The sequence below is a fragment of the Pyxicephalus adspersus genome, chromosome 7 (genome assembly GCF_032062135.1).
Source record: "Pyxicephalus adspersus chromosome 7, UCB_Pads_2.0, whole genome shotgun sequence".
Lineage (NCBI taxonomy): Eukaryota > Metazoa > Chordata > Amphibia > Anura > Pyxicephalidae > Pyxicephalus > Pyxicephalus adspersus.
Genome location: NC_092864.1, coordinates 22622073 through 22636416, shown reverse-complemented (window position 1 = coordinate 22636416; position 14344 = coordinate 22622073). Strand labels below are relative to the sequence as shown.

Below are 14344 nucleotides of genomic sequence, written 5' to 3'. Positions count from 1 at the left end.
TTTCTTTGCGTTAAAAGGGTTCCTTCTGTGCATGCTCGGGCATGCGCAAGAAGGAGCACCCCAGAGCCTTCCGGGATGGGGTGACGTAGGTATCCCAGAGGATTTGCACTTCAATTCATTCTCGGTCGCTCAGGCAATTTAAAAGAAAGGGTGTTGCAGTAAAAAAAAAAAAAAAAAAATACTGAATTTTTACTCTACATAAAAGGGTTGTCTACCCTTTTATGTAAAATGGAATTTCTGAGTTTAGGTACGCTTTAAGTTTAGGACAGAAAACCCTAATTTATTTTATTGTAGTTTTTGTCATGTCAATAACCCGATCACTTTATCCATCTGACACTATTTATTAGCACAATGTTCCAGCTGTCTGAAGTTTTTTTTCCTAAGTTCTGCAGTGAAGTAAACATACTGTTTTTTTTTTTTTTTCCCCTATGTAATTTTTTTTTTTTTTTAAGTCCCTTGAGCAAAGCACCTAACATTTCCATGTGATGTTCATGCAGTCTGGCTGTCATTGCTTTGTACTATGCCTGGCAGAGGACTGGTTGTTTGGCTTTGTGGGTTGTCGTGTTTGCCTGTCATCCAATAGGTTTGAAGTCAGGCTCAGACAGGCAGGCTGCACTGTGCAGTGGGTGGATCACATTAGGCTGATCCTTCAGGCTTTGTTGAGATAGGGAAGCCATTTTGGGATCTTGCAGCAGTGTGGAATAGCAAATACTGTCAACTTGCAAACTTCCTTTTTCCTATCGCCTGAGCTGGATATGCGGGGAATTGTCATGTAGCAGTGTGTCTTCATTTTCCTAGAATATGAATCGCAGAGTCTTCAGGAACCTGGAAAGCTAGGTTTGCTTGTGTGCGTCCCCTCCTCCTTCACTGCTGCTTCATGTGCTGTCTCTTTACCCTGATCGTAGCAAGTTATAAATAGTTGAATGATCTCTCATTGTTGCTATGCTGACTTTTTTTTATTTTATAAAGCTTCTGCTCTCTGAAAGCTTCAGCGCAGCTCCAGATAGGAGGCCTGAGTGGCCAATTCATTGTACGTTTTAAAGTAACAGGAATCCAAATTTGTGGTGGTATTGTGTTTTCAGGAACAACCTGCTAGTTCTGACCGTACAATTTTAAGGCGTTTATAGCTTGTGCAGTCTGCTTGTATTTACTTTTTGTTTATAAAGCTAGGTTTTTGTTTTAACATAATGTTGTGAACTGTTTATCAATGCAATTGTTTCTAAAATATAATTAAAAGTTTTTCAATTCAATTGAAAAGGACATAAATGGAGACAGACAAGTGCCTAAATGTTTTGAACCCAAAGCATTGTGTTCTGCCTTCCCTGGGTTTACAAGAACCGCAGTCTGTAATATATGAGCTCCTGTACAGCATGCTTGTATATTCTTGCAGGCGTACCCTGATACATGGGGGGTTAAAGCCAGCAGCTCTGTCTGGAAGTGACAGTTGTGGCTTGTGTCCTATAAAGAGCTCCTTGTGTGCTGCACATGTGCTCCATTGTATGGAAACATTTGCTGCAGCTCTGCTGTGTAAACTCTCCAGGCAGATGTCAGTGTGATTGCTGAATGCTTAGATCAGCACAAGAGTTCCAGTGCCCATTGTACCCCTGCTGTGAGCAAACTGTCTTCACTGTCATCCTCCTTGGAGTGGATTGTGATGCTTCAGTTTCCCTCCCCAATTGTGCACATGTTGTATTTATCCCTCTGTAAGCTTGTAAAATGATGCATGGTTGGCACGTTTTATTAGGTAATAATTCCTAATATTAGACTTATGCAACCTTTCCATTGCCAGAGGACTACGTCTGGCATTGACATGAGTTTGTTAAAGCATCCTAGCTAACAATAGTTTCTGGTATATGGTGGCATTTTAAATGTATGCAGCAAGTCCAAGGCGTGTGTGGTTCTCTTTGCTACATAGTGGCCTGTGGGTCAGATACTTACCAGATATCTCAAGATAAGGGCCAGTGAAAGCTTTGGCTTTCCTTAGGGAGAATTGTGATTATAAAAGCATTCCGTTGAAAAGTGAAAGTGCACACTTGTAAATTTAAATGTAATCCCAGCAACTCCTGCCTTTTCAGTTAACTTTGTGTATTTCCTGATGCATACTAATGAATGCAAAGTGGGAATGATGAAACTTTAACATACAAAGAGGGTGTACTTTTTTTCTTATAACTGTGTCTTATATATGTTGCAGTATCAGTCTGGGTAATTATTATTTATTGGCACACTTTCATTTTATATGCCTTTTAAGATATCTTCAGTAACTTTACCATAGTCTAATTTTGATGTTTTTTTTTTTATCTTGGTGGCTTTACTTGTTGCTTGACACTTGTTGCAACCTAATAGACATTTTTTGTTAAATTAATTACAATGGAAAGTGATGTTACCATTTGATAAGCATTAGCCACATTTTTTTTTTTTGGTATCCAAGTTTTTATATTTTGCAGCTGTTTTTTATGTTTAAGAGCAGATTATTGTTAATAAGCTGTATGCATATAGTGGAAACATATTGCACAGCACTGTACATTAAATAGGGCTTGCAGAAAAGATGGGGTAAAGCCAAAAAGGTTGCTTGAGTGCACCTCTCTGATTTTTTTTTTTAGTTTTGCTGGCCAAAACTGACTTTAGTTAATCCTGTCTAGCTACTAATCAATCCAATCCAATACAAGTGACCTTATTGGCCTCTGATTTTTCTATGTATTGGAATGTGACCTAGCCTTTACATTTCTAGTTTGAGTTTATGTGCAGTCAGGTTATTCGTTGTCCAGTTTAGTGCCTTGTTTTGGATTTCTTTATGGTTTGCAGCAGTGAAAGTGCACTGTTTTTGTTAATCATTTTTTTTCAAGCAATTTTAACTTTAGTCAAAGTTCATCATGGATACATTGGAAACCTATTCCAATCAGCCTCAATTTGCAAGCTGAAATTGATCATTTCCAAGTGTGTCAAGTGTGTGTATTGCTTGTGGAGTATAGATAAAATTCAGTATGTGGTATTGCTAATCTTTTATTAACAAGCTTGCCCAGTTATAATTCTGTTAAGTTTATTTGCTTAAACCTAACAATGGCTAATTCTTTTAGGTCACTTTTTAAATCAAGCTTTTCAGGAGGCAGTCTTCTTTAAATTGCTTTGGTTGTTCCTAGGCCCAGCAGTGCGCTGGATGTAAATACTAAACTGAGGTCTGGTCCATTTCACAATTAATGCATTTACTTCAGTGACCTACGGGGATGTGCCCAAATAGATCCAAGGGGTGCCAGGTATAGCTGTAATTATGTATGGTAGATGTCTGTGTATATAAGCTTCCAACCCATGCAGGGTCAGCTTTCAAATAAATTAAGGAAACGTGTGTTGCCGTCTTGGCCAGTTATGTTTTGTTGTTGTTTTTGTCAGGTGCCTTTTAATTAAGCCATGTTTGCTGTGTGCCCAACTTTTGCTGATTGAATCTGCAGTTTATTATTTTACCTTCCCTGGTTTCCCCTTTTCACCTTTATCAATATGCCAGTAAAGGCAAGGCTAGAAATCTACATTAAGGTGTGCATTTTGTTCTAGCCTTCTGTTAAATTGGCACAGCTAGGGCTATACAACACTAGTATTATAAGACCACGCACATCCACCTGCTCCTTTGTCATTATTTCTGCACTTTCTGAACCAGCAAGATAGTAATACTTTGCTAGCTAAAACTCTAATGGATCAGAAGTTTAACAGCAAGAGACCAACTCTGATTTATAACCACTGTGACAATGTAATATCCACTTATGTTATTGTTCACTCTGCAGTTCAGAGAAGTAACTCAGAAGGCATTGAAACCAGAACATTGACATGGCAGTCAAGCAGCTAACCTTATCACATATAAGCAATGGCAGTCTATTTAACTCCAGCATGGTTGGTAAAAGTTTGCATCAATGCACTTAAGGGTGCTGAATATGCCATGACTAGAGCATATGAATAGAACATACTTTAAATTGATCGTTGTCCTATGCCATGTGTGCTAACTGGCTCCATGAATTCCTCCTGGAAATGTCCTGGACAGGCTGGGTACTTTCTGGCCCTACATTTAATTTAATCTTATGTACTGCTAAACTGTTAAATGCCATAACTTAGTTTAAGCTAAAGGATAGTTCTAATCCAAACCAAATTAAAGAAGACCTAATGAAGTAGAACATCACCTAATTTGAGGATGGCATTGGTTCTGCGCTATTACACAGATATTATAAAGTGCTGTGAGGATTCATTTTTAGGAGGAGTGCCCAGGATGCTTTGCACTTATAAAATGAATGTGTTCTTAATAGGTGACACTGTTCAGATCTTGTAGCAGAGAAGAGGTACAGCAAGGGACAGGGCCAGTCTGAAGGGGACAATCCCAGACAGAGCTGCATGTGTATTTCCAAAATCTGCTGGGTGACCGTTTCAAAAATAAAAATCTTTAGTTTGGAGTTGGGCTTTAAAGGGGAACTTTTCTATTAAGTGCCCCCTGATTTCTGTGCCCCTAGCTCCTAATCCTGAAAGTTTGCTCACAATTGCTTTCAGCTTTCTTTCTGGTGGGTGTCTGTGTTTGAGAGTCTCGGTAAGTTAGAGTCTTTTTATTATGTTAATGGATTAGACAAAAACATAATAGTACATAATAGAACTGCAAGTACTAGCATGCATTTGTCACTGGCCTATGACAGATGCTTCTGACTTTTTTTAATAAGACGCAATTTGATTTGTTGGATAATGATTCACTGGAAGTTTTTCTTTGAGCACATTAAAGTTCAGCATCTACGTTATAGATGGTGGTTCTGAAAATGCTTGTCAATTGTATTCTTAAATATTTATTCTCGGTTTTTAATAGTTAGTCTATTAGGAGCCGCGTAGGAAACAAGCTTGCATCCTCATGACTCACACTGTGGGTGTGGTGGCCCGAGCCTCCCGGGAATCTGTTCAGATCATTTTTCTTATAAATATTTATTAACATGGTATATTTGAACCTCCTTCAGTGCTGAGCCTTTTTGTAGCGTTTGGTTTAGTTTTGTTGCTAACCCATGGTTCAAGTATCTTTGTGATTCTGGCAGCAATAAAAATGAAAGTGTTTAATAGGCAGATACTAAGTGTTTACAATTGCTACTCCATGTGAAGTGTTCTTTATTAAAAGAGAAATGGAAAAGTCTATTTGGAGCTTGCGCTGCAGCTTTCACATTATTTGCATCCTTGGCACTGATTGATAAGGTGTGTATGCATAATTTAACTCGGCATTGTTCTTTTCTATTGAATTTTCCCTTTCTACAGTATGATCTGAAACCCTGAGAATGGATTATTCCCATCTACATACTTATGCGCCTCCACATCATGTCCCAGAAAATACTGGGTACACGTATGCTCTAAGGTGAGAACCGTTTGATAAGGAACATTATATCTGTTCTTAAACCACATAAGAACAACTGTTATTCAGTGTTTAGAAAAAGGATGGCTAGGATTAGCTAATGCACCAGACAATGCACTTGGGATGAGCTATAATTGTACAAATACTGGAAAAGGTGACTGTGAACTTCAGTAATCTGTAACTAGAGTTGCTTGTGTCTATACTTGCGCTAGCAATGCTAAAGAAGATGGCCATCTGCCTTCTTGTTCAATACAGTTAATGCAAATGTTGAGATTCATTTGCAGACGGATTACCTCGGCAGGCTGGTCTGAGTATTTCAACACCTTCTGGTATTTTCAAGCACAAGGATTCCAGAGAATGGTGAGAAAAAGTACAAAATCCAGTGGGTGGCAATTCTGTGGGCAACAATGTCTAGCTAATGCAGGAGATCAGAGGAGAATTAATTTGATCTGATAGAGACAACCGTAATTTAAATTACCTGTTAACAAGCAAGGTATGCAGAAGATCAATTCTGAATGCACCACATGTCAAACCTTGAATCAGATGAGATCGCTGCGGGAGACTACACTAGGTGCCACTCCAGTCAACTAAGAACAGGCACCTGAGGCTACAACTTGCAAGGGCTTTCCAAACTTGGAATAGAGACATTTGGGAAAAAACTGTCTGGTCTGATGAGCCTGGATTTCTGCTGCAACACTTGGATGGTTAGGTCAGAATTTGACATCAATATGAAAGCATAGATCCATCCTGCTTGTATGAACAGTTTGGCCACCACCATTAGTACCAATTGAACATTGTTTACATACCACAGCCTACCTTAGTACTACCTTAGTATTGTTACTGGTCATATCTGTCTCTTTATAACCTGCATGTACCCATCTTTTGATGCCTACTCCATCTCAAAATGGTTTCTTGGACATGACAATGGTTCCACTGTACTTTATGGCCTCCACAATTACCAGAGCTAAATCTGATATTTGGAATATTTTGTGATGGCGAATTCACATCATGGATGTCCAGCCAGCAAATCTCCTTAACTGTGTAATGCTATCATGTCAGTGTGGCCCAAAATCCATGAGTATGCTTGGGAACCTTGTTTATTCTTTGCTAGGAACAATTGAAACAGGCATAAGCAGGGTCCAACATGGTGCTAGCAAGGTGTACCTAGTAATTGGCTGATCAGTGTATATTGTAAATGGTTTTTAGCTTACATTTTCACTGGCACTAGTCAGTTTTATATTGGTTTTCTTTTTAAGACCTTGAACAAGGGCGGGAAGTGAGGTTGAATAAACCAGCTGTAATGTGTTGTATTTTTGTGATCTATAAGTTCTTGTCAATATGACTACCTTAAATAATGTATACCAATTGTCAGTTCTTATAGTTTAACATAAATTTTCCTGCTCACTTGGGAATTTGTTAAATATGATAGTAAATTAGATTTGAGACTGACAAGAAAACACCAAGAGTGCACACATGTATTTTTACTTTACATTATTACCTGTTTGGTACAGCTCTAAAGAAACCTGAGTATTTTCTGGTGGCACTGATGTTTGCCTGGCCCATCCTGCACATTTTCGGCATAGTATATGTTTGGTTCAATAAAAGCATTCAATCTTACAAAAACATTACGTAAATTAATACAAAAATATTGATGAAACAGTTGGGATCTTTCCAACTTGTCTTTGCTAGTTTCAGTAAACTGCAGGAGAGTTCCTATTGCCTGGTAGTTGTTGGAGAATGGTCCCTACTGATTTATTATAGAATGTTGGAAGGTTGATAGGTGTATAATAACCTTTAGGCAAATATAGACTAGTGTAAAGCTACATACAGAATTCAATGGTTCTTGCCCGATAATCGGCTCAGGGCTGATATCGGACAAGAAGCGTCGTTCATCGTCCGAACGACTGTCCTGGTTGATCCACAGACGATGAACAATCGTAATGCAAGTAAAGGGGGAGAGCGCTCCAGTGTTCTCCCCCTCCCCTCTGCATGGAGCAGAACCGTGCTGGTTGTATAGCATCGTGGAGTGCTTAGTCATTAGAAAGGATCGTGTAAGATCCTTTCCAACTACTATAATTGCAAGTGTGTATGCTGCTTGAGGCAGGTTTAAAGCTTTGCATTGGCAAAGGTTGTCATGTAATGGCTATTCTCTTCTGCCACTAATCTAATATAATAGAAGAACAATGTTCTAAAAGTACCAGCACTGTTTTAATTCAAACTCAAAAAATATTTTATAAAATATTTTAAAAAGCAAATCCCCATAGCCTATGAAATGTACATATATTTAATACCATTAATGTGTCTGCTACAACTCTTCCCATTGCTCTAGTGCTGGTAGTAAGTAGTAACTGGTAGCAAGCAATGTCTCCGAAGATGATTCAGCTGTTTAGTATTTGGACGCTCACAACATCCCCACCCAGCGATAGTATGTAGACGTAAACACCGAGCACAGGGTTGTTCAGTATGCATGACTCGCATGTTATCCATACCAGAAAATGTTATTTTTGAGTTATATAAATAATGTATTCCAGTTGAGGACTAGGTAAATGGCTGTTGGACAGGAGACAAACAGGGAATTCTCGCTCTTTTTAAAACTTAAAGCAAACCTCTTACAAATAGAGAAACCTGAAAGTGAATGTGTCAGCCTTTAACTATTTAATGCTAAAGTTTTGCAGAAGCTGTAAGTTGTTTTCTATGTTTTGGAAGCTCTTCATTTCTGATTTAGTTACTGGTGGTGAGAAGTTGTCATTGTACAATACTAGTACATGGGGGCCTTTTCATCCCTCTTGTGATAAGAAGGTGAAGTGTAAAAAAACAACAATTAAAACGAGAATGGTATTGTATGCATTTAAATTGTAGTGTGTTCTGTTTATTTAGGCAGTAGTGCAAAAAATGTGACACCAAAAAATGCACCTACGCTAGTTTATTTCTACAGTATCGCTGCTTTCAGAAAATGTTAAGTAAATTTTAAAGCTAAAATGTTGTTTTTACCATGTGTGCAAAAGTAGAGTTAAAAAGAAATATATTACTGGTTAAATAAATATTTGTTTTGCAAAATATAAATATTTGTTGGGATGGAGGACAGGAAAGGAGGTGACTATAAACCAGCTGTATTTGGGTCACAACATATACCAAAGCTCTTCTAGCTTTCAGAGGGGACTATGAATGGTAAGCAGCTTTGTGTGTGTGTGTCAAAATCTGGCCTGTGAGGTCATTTTGTTTTGCCCCCCGAGGATTTGGGAAAATGAATGGCATCTGGCCCGCCTGTCCGCCAATGCCTTCTGCAGTGAGTGATGCCACTACCACAGCTCACGGCATCACATCGTGTCCGTCATCACATCGTGTCCACAGAGTTCTATAGACGCAAATAATGCTGGGAACTGCGGTCCCGGCATCACTTGCGTCCATGGAACAGCTCTCTGCCTATGTGGCTCCGCATTGGGCTGTTCCATAGATGCAAGTGATGCTGGTCCCAGCATCACTTGTCTTCTGTTTTCTCTTCTGAGACCGGTGGCTATTCCTAGCTCACATCAGGAGAAATAAAATTACTCAGATCTACAGGAAACAAAAAATAAAGGTAATCATCTGTGTGAAACCAACAAAAAGAGCTGTCACTCTTCTCTGTCTCTTTTGTAAATACCTTTTTTTATTTTTATTTTTTTTTTATATCACATATAAGCACATAATTTATACATGTGTAATGTTCATTTCATTATTTGGTGTCAGTTGATTATTAACATTCTTGCCATCTTTATTCAAATCTATTCAAGAACTGTAGCTAGGGGCCAAATAGTGCTTATATTGCACTGCCAAGTATTTTCTTGTTCCAGATTGCATTTTAAGCAATAACCCTTTGTTTCCATATAAAAGGTTTTATATTTAATTTGAAAGAATTACTTCTTTTTAGAAAGAATTACTATTTTTTTTTTTTTTTACTATTTTTGGCCCCCGACTTGGTCTGTTTTTAGTTTTTGAGTTTGACACCCCTGTAGTAGAGGGATAATTTCCTGAGCAGGAAGTGTGCACATGGCATGATATTGGGGAGGGGGGGGAGACGACTACCCTATGACTTTGCACAGTGTACTTGAACTCGCTTTTAGGAGGGTCAAGCAATGGGCATGCACAGTCCAGTCAGAATTAGACACTGACTGGGCTACAGTGTGGTCTGCACAGAGATTCATAAATCTGGTTGGCTGGATCACAAGACTGGTTAAGCAGCATTACAAATCGTCTGGCAGGTATGACTTTTACATGTACCTATTTTAGTTTTTGTTAACTTTAGCATGGATTACACAATCAATAAAATTCAGTCACCCTGTTGTGTTGATAATTAATTCAGTAAGGTAATTCATATATTCATGTTAAAGAAATCGCTGAAAATAGATTTAATGGGGTTGCATGATGTTAGAAACGATTTAAGTAAATTGCATGCTTGTGTTGAGTTTTTGTATGTTGTGTGTAAGGAGTTATGAGGCACGTGCTAGAAAATAAGAGTTTTGTTTGAGAAGTTGTATCTGTACAGCAGTGTTTGACAGCTGCTGTGTATGAGCATCACGTTCAAAGCATTAATAACAGATGCTGTGTGGCAAATATACTTGACTCTTGTTCTTGTCTAGAGGGCTAGTATAATCATTCTATTGATAATTTTTTTGCCCGGTTTGAGTGTCTTCCAGGAGTAGATATTGCAGGGACACCATGATAAACTACAACTTTTTTCACAGGCTTGCTGGTATATTACATTCTTATTTTGTTGTGTACCCTTGCTTAAGTTTTTATTTTTTTTCTTGATGTAAAGTGTTCCAGACACACATGGGATCACTTGCCCCAAGTTGGGGGCTTTGGATGGTAGACGCTGGGCTAGTTTTATGTGTGAGTGCCCGGCTCATAACCATCCACTGGGGTAGATTTTCTGCCCCAACAGGGGTAGTAGTAGTTAAGGTGTACACTGGTTTGTTTCCTTTGGCTAATGGGTGCTAGGGCTGGGAAATACATTTTAATACAAGATTGCCACAGGATTAGTCACTTGTTGTTTCATGAAAGCATCCCTTAATAGCCAGTCCATACCTTATTCTGACAAACTAGCTAAATATTTTTTCAGTATAACAAAATGAGAGCGCCAAATAATGATTAACTTTTAGGATCATTCATGGATTTGTGTGATTGCTGCAATATGGATAGCTATTCATAGAAATATGACAAATCAATTCTGGTTTTCTATAGTCTGGAATTGTTCTGGGTCAAAGATTGAGATTGAAAATTGTATTTGTCAGCAACATCATACCCCATATTTTTCTTAGTGCAAGATTAAATGTCATGGTGTGGTGCTCCCTATATGAAAACAAGAAAATGACGGCTTCTATTCATATATTCTTTCAAGCGTCTATGGACCAACAAGGAAAATGCAGCAGCGTTCACACTAAGTAGGGGTGGATGGCACACTGGACCAATTGGAGATCTGTTGCTTTGCTTAGTGAGTGCACAGTGCTTAGCACTGAACATGCTAGAACGGATAGCACAGATTAGGGTTTTCAAAAATGCAATGATCAAGAGACTGGGCGCATGTGCTTGGGGCAATGTTCACACTGGCCATGAATTTGTGGAGTGGTTACTGCTGCCTGAGGGGTAGACCATGCATGTAGAGTCCAAGCAACAGCCCCATGGAGAATGAATGGGGGGCAACTGAGTACGGTACGGCCTAATGCTGCCAGCTGTCAAATGTGCAAATGCTAGTTCTGTAAGAACCAGCACTTCTGTGTGAGTGACTGAGCGGCTGACAAGGTGACAGCCGCCAAGAATGGCATTGGATTGCTCAACTCTGAGGTGGGTCGGATCCTGCCCTAACTACCCCTTTATTTACCAGTCATATATAAAGGAACTTGTGTCTGATAGTGGCTAAAGGGAAGTTCCTTTGCTGCTTTTTTTTTTTTATGTATTATTGATGCATTTGGTTATGTGAAATGTGAGCTGGTATGTATAGGTCTCCTGCACAAATAGTGGGGGTTCACTAATTACGTGTTAAGGAAGTTACACTGGTGCACTGCCCCAGTGAGATGTGCTAATGCACTTTAGCAATGCCTGAATGCAGAGACGAGCAACTAGGCTGTGATCTGTAAGCTGTTTGCATTCTGACTGTAGCACACCTTTAATATAGAGTGGGGAAAGGATTGTAGCATTGATTATCACAGGATGGACAAGTGTTTTAAACAAGTTTTCCAAGTTGCTTGAGAGATTTTTCCAGTGAGATTCAACCGGTGTTCGGGCGTGGAGTCCATAGGCTTAATCAGAAAATTGTAATATGTCTATAGGACTCTAATGCAACAATCTATCTCTTGTGTTATAGATACTGTAATAGGTGGTTTAATCACCTTCTAAGTCCCATGTGTTTCATTCTTTTAGCTCCAGTTACTCCTCAGCTGCACTAGACTTTGAGAATTTGCATAAGTTGGATCCAGTATTTGATTCTCCAAGAATGTCACGGCGTAGTCTCCGTTTAACAACTACAACGACCAGCTTTCCTGATGATCTTCACAATGACAGTATTGCCTCAAACATCTCTTATTCTGGAGGTGTGTCTGAGAGATCACTCAGCAGGTAAGCTGCATGAAAAACTATATAAATGTATTTAAGCACTCTGGGTAACTTTATTGGCAGCTGTGCACATGGTGCTTGCATATTCCTGCCCCTTGTTATCTTTTCACAGGCCCTCTTCCTTGGAACCCTATGTGAAACCTTTGCTATTCCTGTTCCTGTTTCCTGGCACCTTCCCCTGCCCTTCTCCCATACCCTTCATCATTGGTATGAATGGGTATGTCAACCAACCAAATTCATACTGTAACAAACTGTAAAAATATATAATGACATATTCATATGCTGCTGCTGAGACCCCGGAATATAATTTATATCCATGCACCTTACCCCTCTAATTCGTTTCACAGATTGTCCAGGAACTCACTGATGATTCCCTTTGCAATTCTAAGAGGAGAATCCTCAAGGTGCCATTTACAGTTTCATCAGAATCATACCCAGACATTGTTAGGTGTTTATACAGACACATGGAGACCATACACACTGAACAACGCAATGATTTGTTCTGATGAATTTCATGCAAACTCGTTAATTCAGGGATTTCCAAGGAAGAACAGTCAGGTGTCCATGACCTAGGGGCCAAGTCATGAGCCCAGTCCCAAGGAGAAGAGCCTCCATCCAAATCATGTAAATGTAAAAATGTTGAGTAGGCTGTCGATGTTGATAGGATGAGTCCCAAATCACCAAAAATTTTCATGTTAAATCCAATATGATACCTGATGGTTTCCCATTTACAATTAACTTTGTGAGCCTTGGCTCAAAGTTTTGCAAAGTTTTAAAATTGTTCTAGCCACTGGAATTGAAAAATAGTAGCCTAGGCTTGTTAATAAAAAAGTTCAATTGGGGGGAAAAATGCATTTTAACCACAATTTACTTGATGTATTGCCAACATATATATTTTTGAAAAGTTTTACCCCTTTTGATTTTCTTTAAAAAAAAAAAAAAGTTAGGAATCTAGTCTTTGTATTTATAACTTTCAGACATTTATGTTCCAAACTACAGTTCAGTAGAATGCAAGAACCATGTGTAAAAATCCATCTGTGGGATTCCCTTAGGCAGTTTTCATCTGTATCATCTTACCACATTTTCTTATTGAGATGGTGGTGTACCTTTGGTTCTAATGTCTCTTTTGTAATAAACCTTTTTCTGTCCTTTTTAGGTCTTCCAGACAACAGCACAACACCAGCAGACAATCATCGAGCAGCCGTCGTTCTGTATCACTGAAACCCATTTTAAATACATCTTTACAGAGCAGCTTTAGCACTCATGTCTCTGATACCTCTACGTTATCCACTGTGCTGGATGAATCCTCAATTCGGGAGCAGACACACGTGGATCATTTATGGGGTGAGCCAATACACTAATATAATTAAATAACTGTAAGATATTGACACACATTTCATACATTTTACTAATTTTCCTTTATAAAAACAAAAATTGCTTAAATCTTAACTTGCAAAATGTTTAGGTTCAGGGAGAATAGAAAAGACTAAAAACCTCTGTTGAGCTTTTATTTTTATGTGTCCCTGTTGTGCTCAGGAATTAGTGGTGTTCTGTTTACTAGCAAATAAAAGCACAGACAACAAACATACGTTTTCATAAGTTTGCAACTCTTAATGTACTAAAAAATCTGTTGTAATGATGCAGCACAGTGGGTAGCCTTTTATAAATGGTCTGGGTGGGGGGGTTCCAGTGAAAGCAGACAAATGAGCTTCTTGAAATTCTATCCTGCAGGGTAATGGGGATTAACTCATTAATTTCTGCCATGCTTTATTTACATGGCATCTCTGTAAATTTACTGCTGCTGGCAATTTTAAACAGACAGAAATGTAAGTTCTTGCAGGTTACACAGGACAGTTTAAGTATGTTAAAGTGATTTAACAAGCCTATGGAACAGAATGTGCCAACCCAGAGCAGGGACTAGTTCCAACCTGCAGTTGGATGACCCACAGACCCACTGGTATTTAGGTAAAGTGCTTTGTATCGATTTCTTCAAGTTTATTAGCTTAGCTTTCTGGATTCATTATGAAGGCCCTATAATTTTTTCCCTTTATTTTTTTTTTTTTTTATCCCCTAAAACTCTGGTCATTTGTTATCCAAATAATTTGTAAAGTTTGTTGTAGACCAGGGATGCCCAAAACTTCTATAGGGATGCTAGGGTAACAGTAGGGAGTGGGGAGGGAGGCAGAGAGGGCGGGAGGGCAGTCTGAGATGAGCAGTGCTGGCAGACCAGTCAGTTCAGGCTCGGGGTCAGGGTAATTGCCGAGATACCTTTGTACAGATTAGCAGTTATTTTTCTTGTGGAGCACTTCATTCACCTATGATAGGTGAGCTGTAACTTTCCTGTCACTATAGTCTTGTAGTGCAATGTTCTGTCATTCAATATCTCATTAGCTCCAGTTATTT

The 14344-nt window shown here is 38.8% G+C and overlaps 1 protein-coding gene across 1 annotated transcript in view; it reads left to right on the top strand.

Annotated features, from left to right (window-relative positions):
* Positions 1–645: 645 nt before the first annotated feature.
* Positions 646–14344, top strand: part of SUN1 (Sad1 and UNC84 domain containing 1) — a 37122-nt gene continuing 23423 nt past the window's right edge. Inside the window, exons 1-4 of the mRNA XM_072419069.1 lie at positions 646–847; positions 5260–5356; positions 11750–11944; positions 13098–13285. Of these exons, the coding sequence (XP_072275170.1) occupies positions 5280–5356; positions 11750–11944; positions 13098–13285 (460 nt within the window). The 5' untranslated portion in view covers positions 646–847; positions 5260–5279. The remainder of the gene's footprint in view (positions 848–5259; positions 5357–11749; positions 11945–13097; positions 13286–14344) is intronic.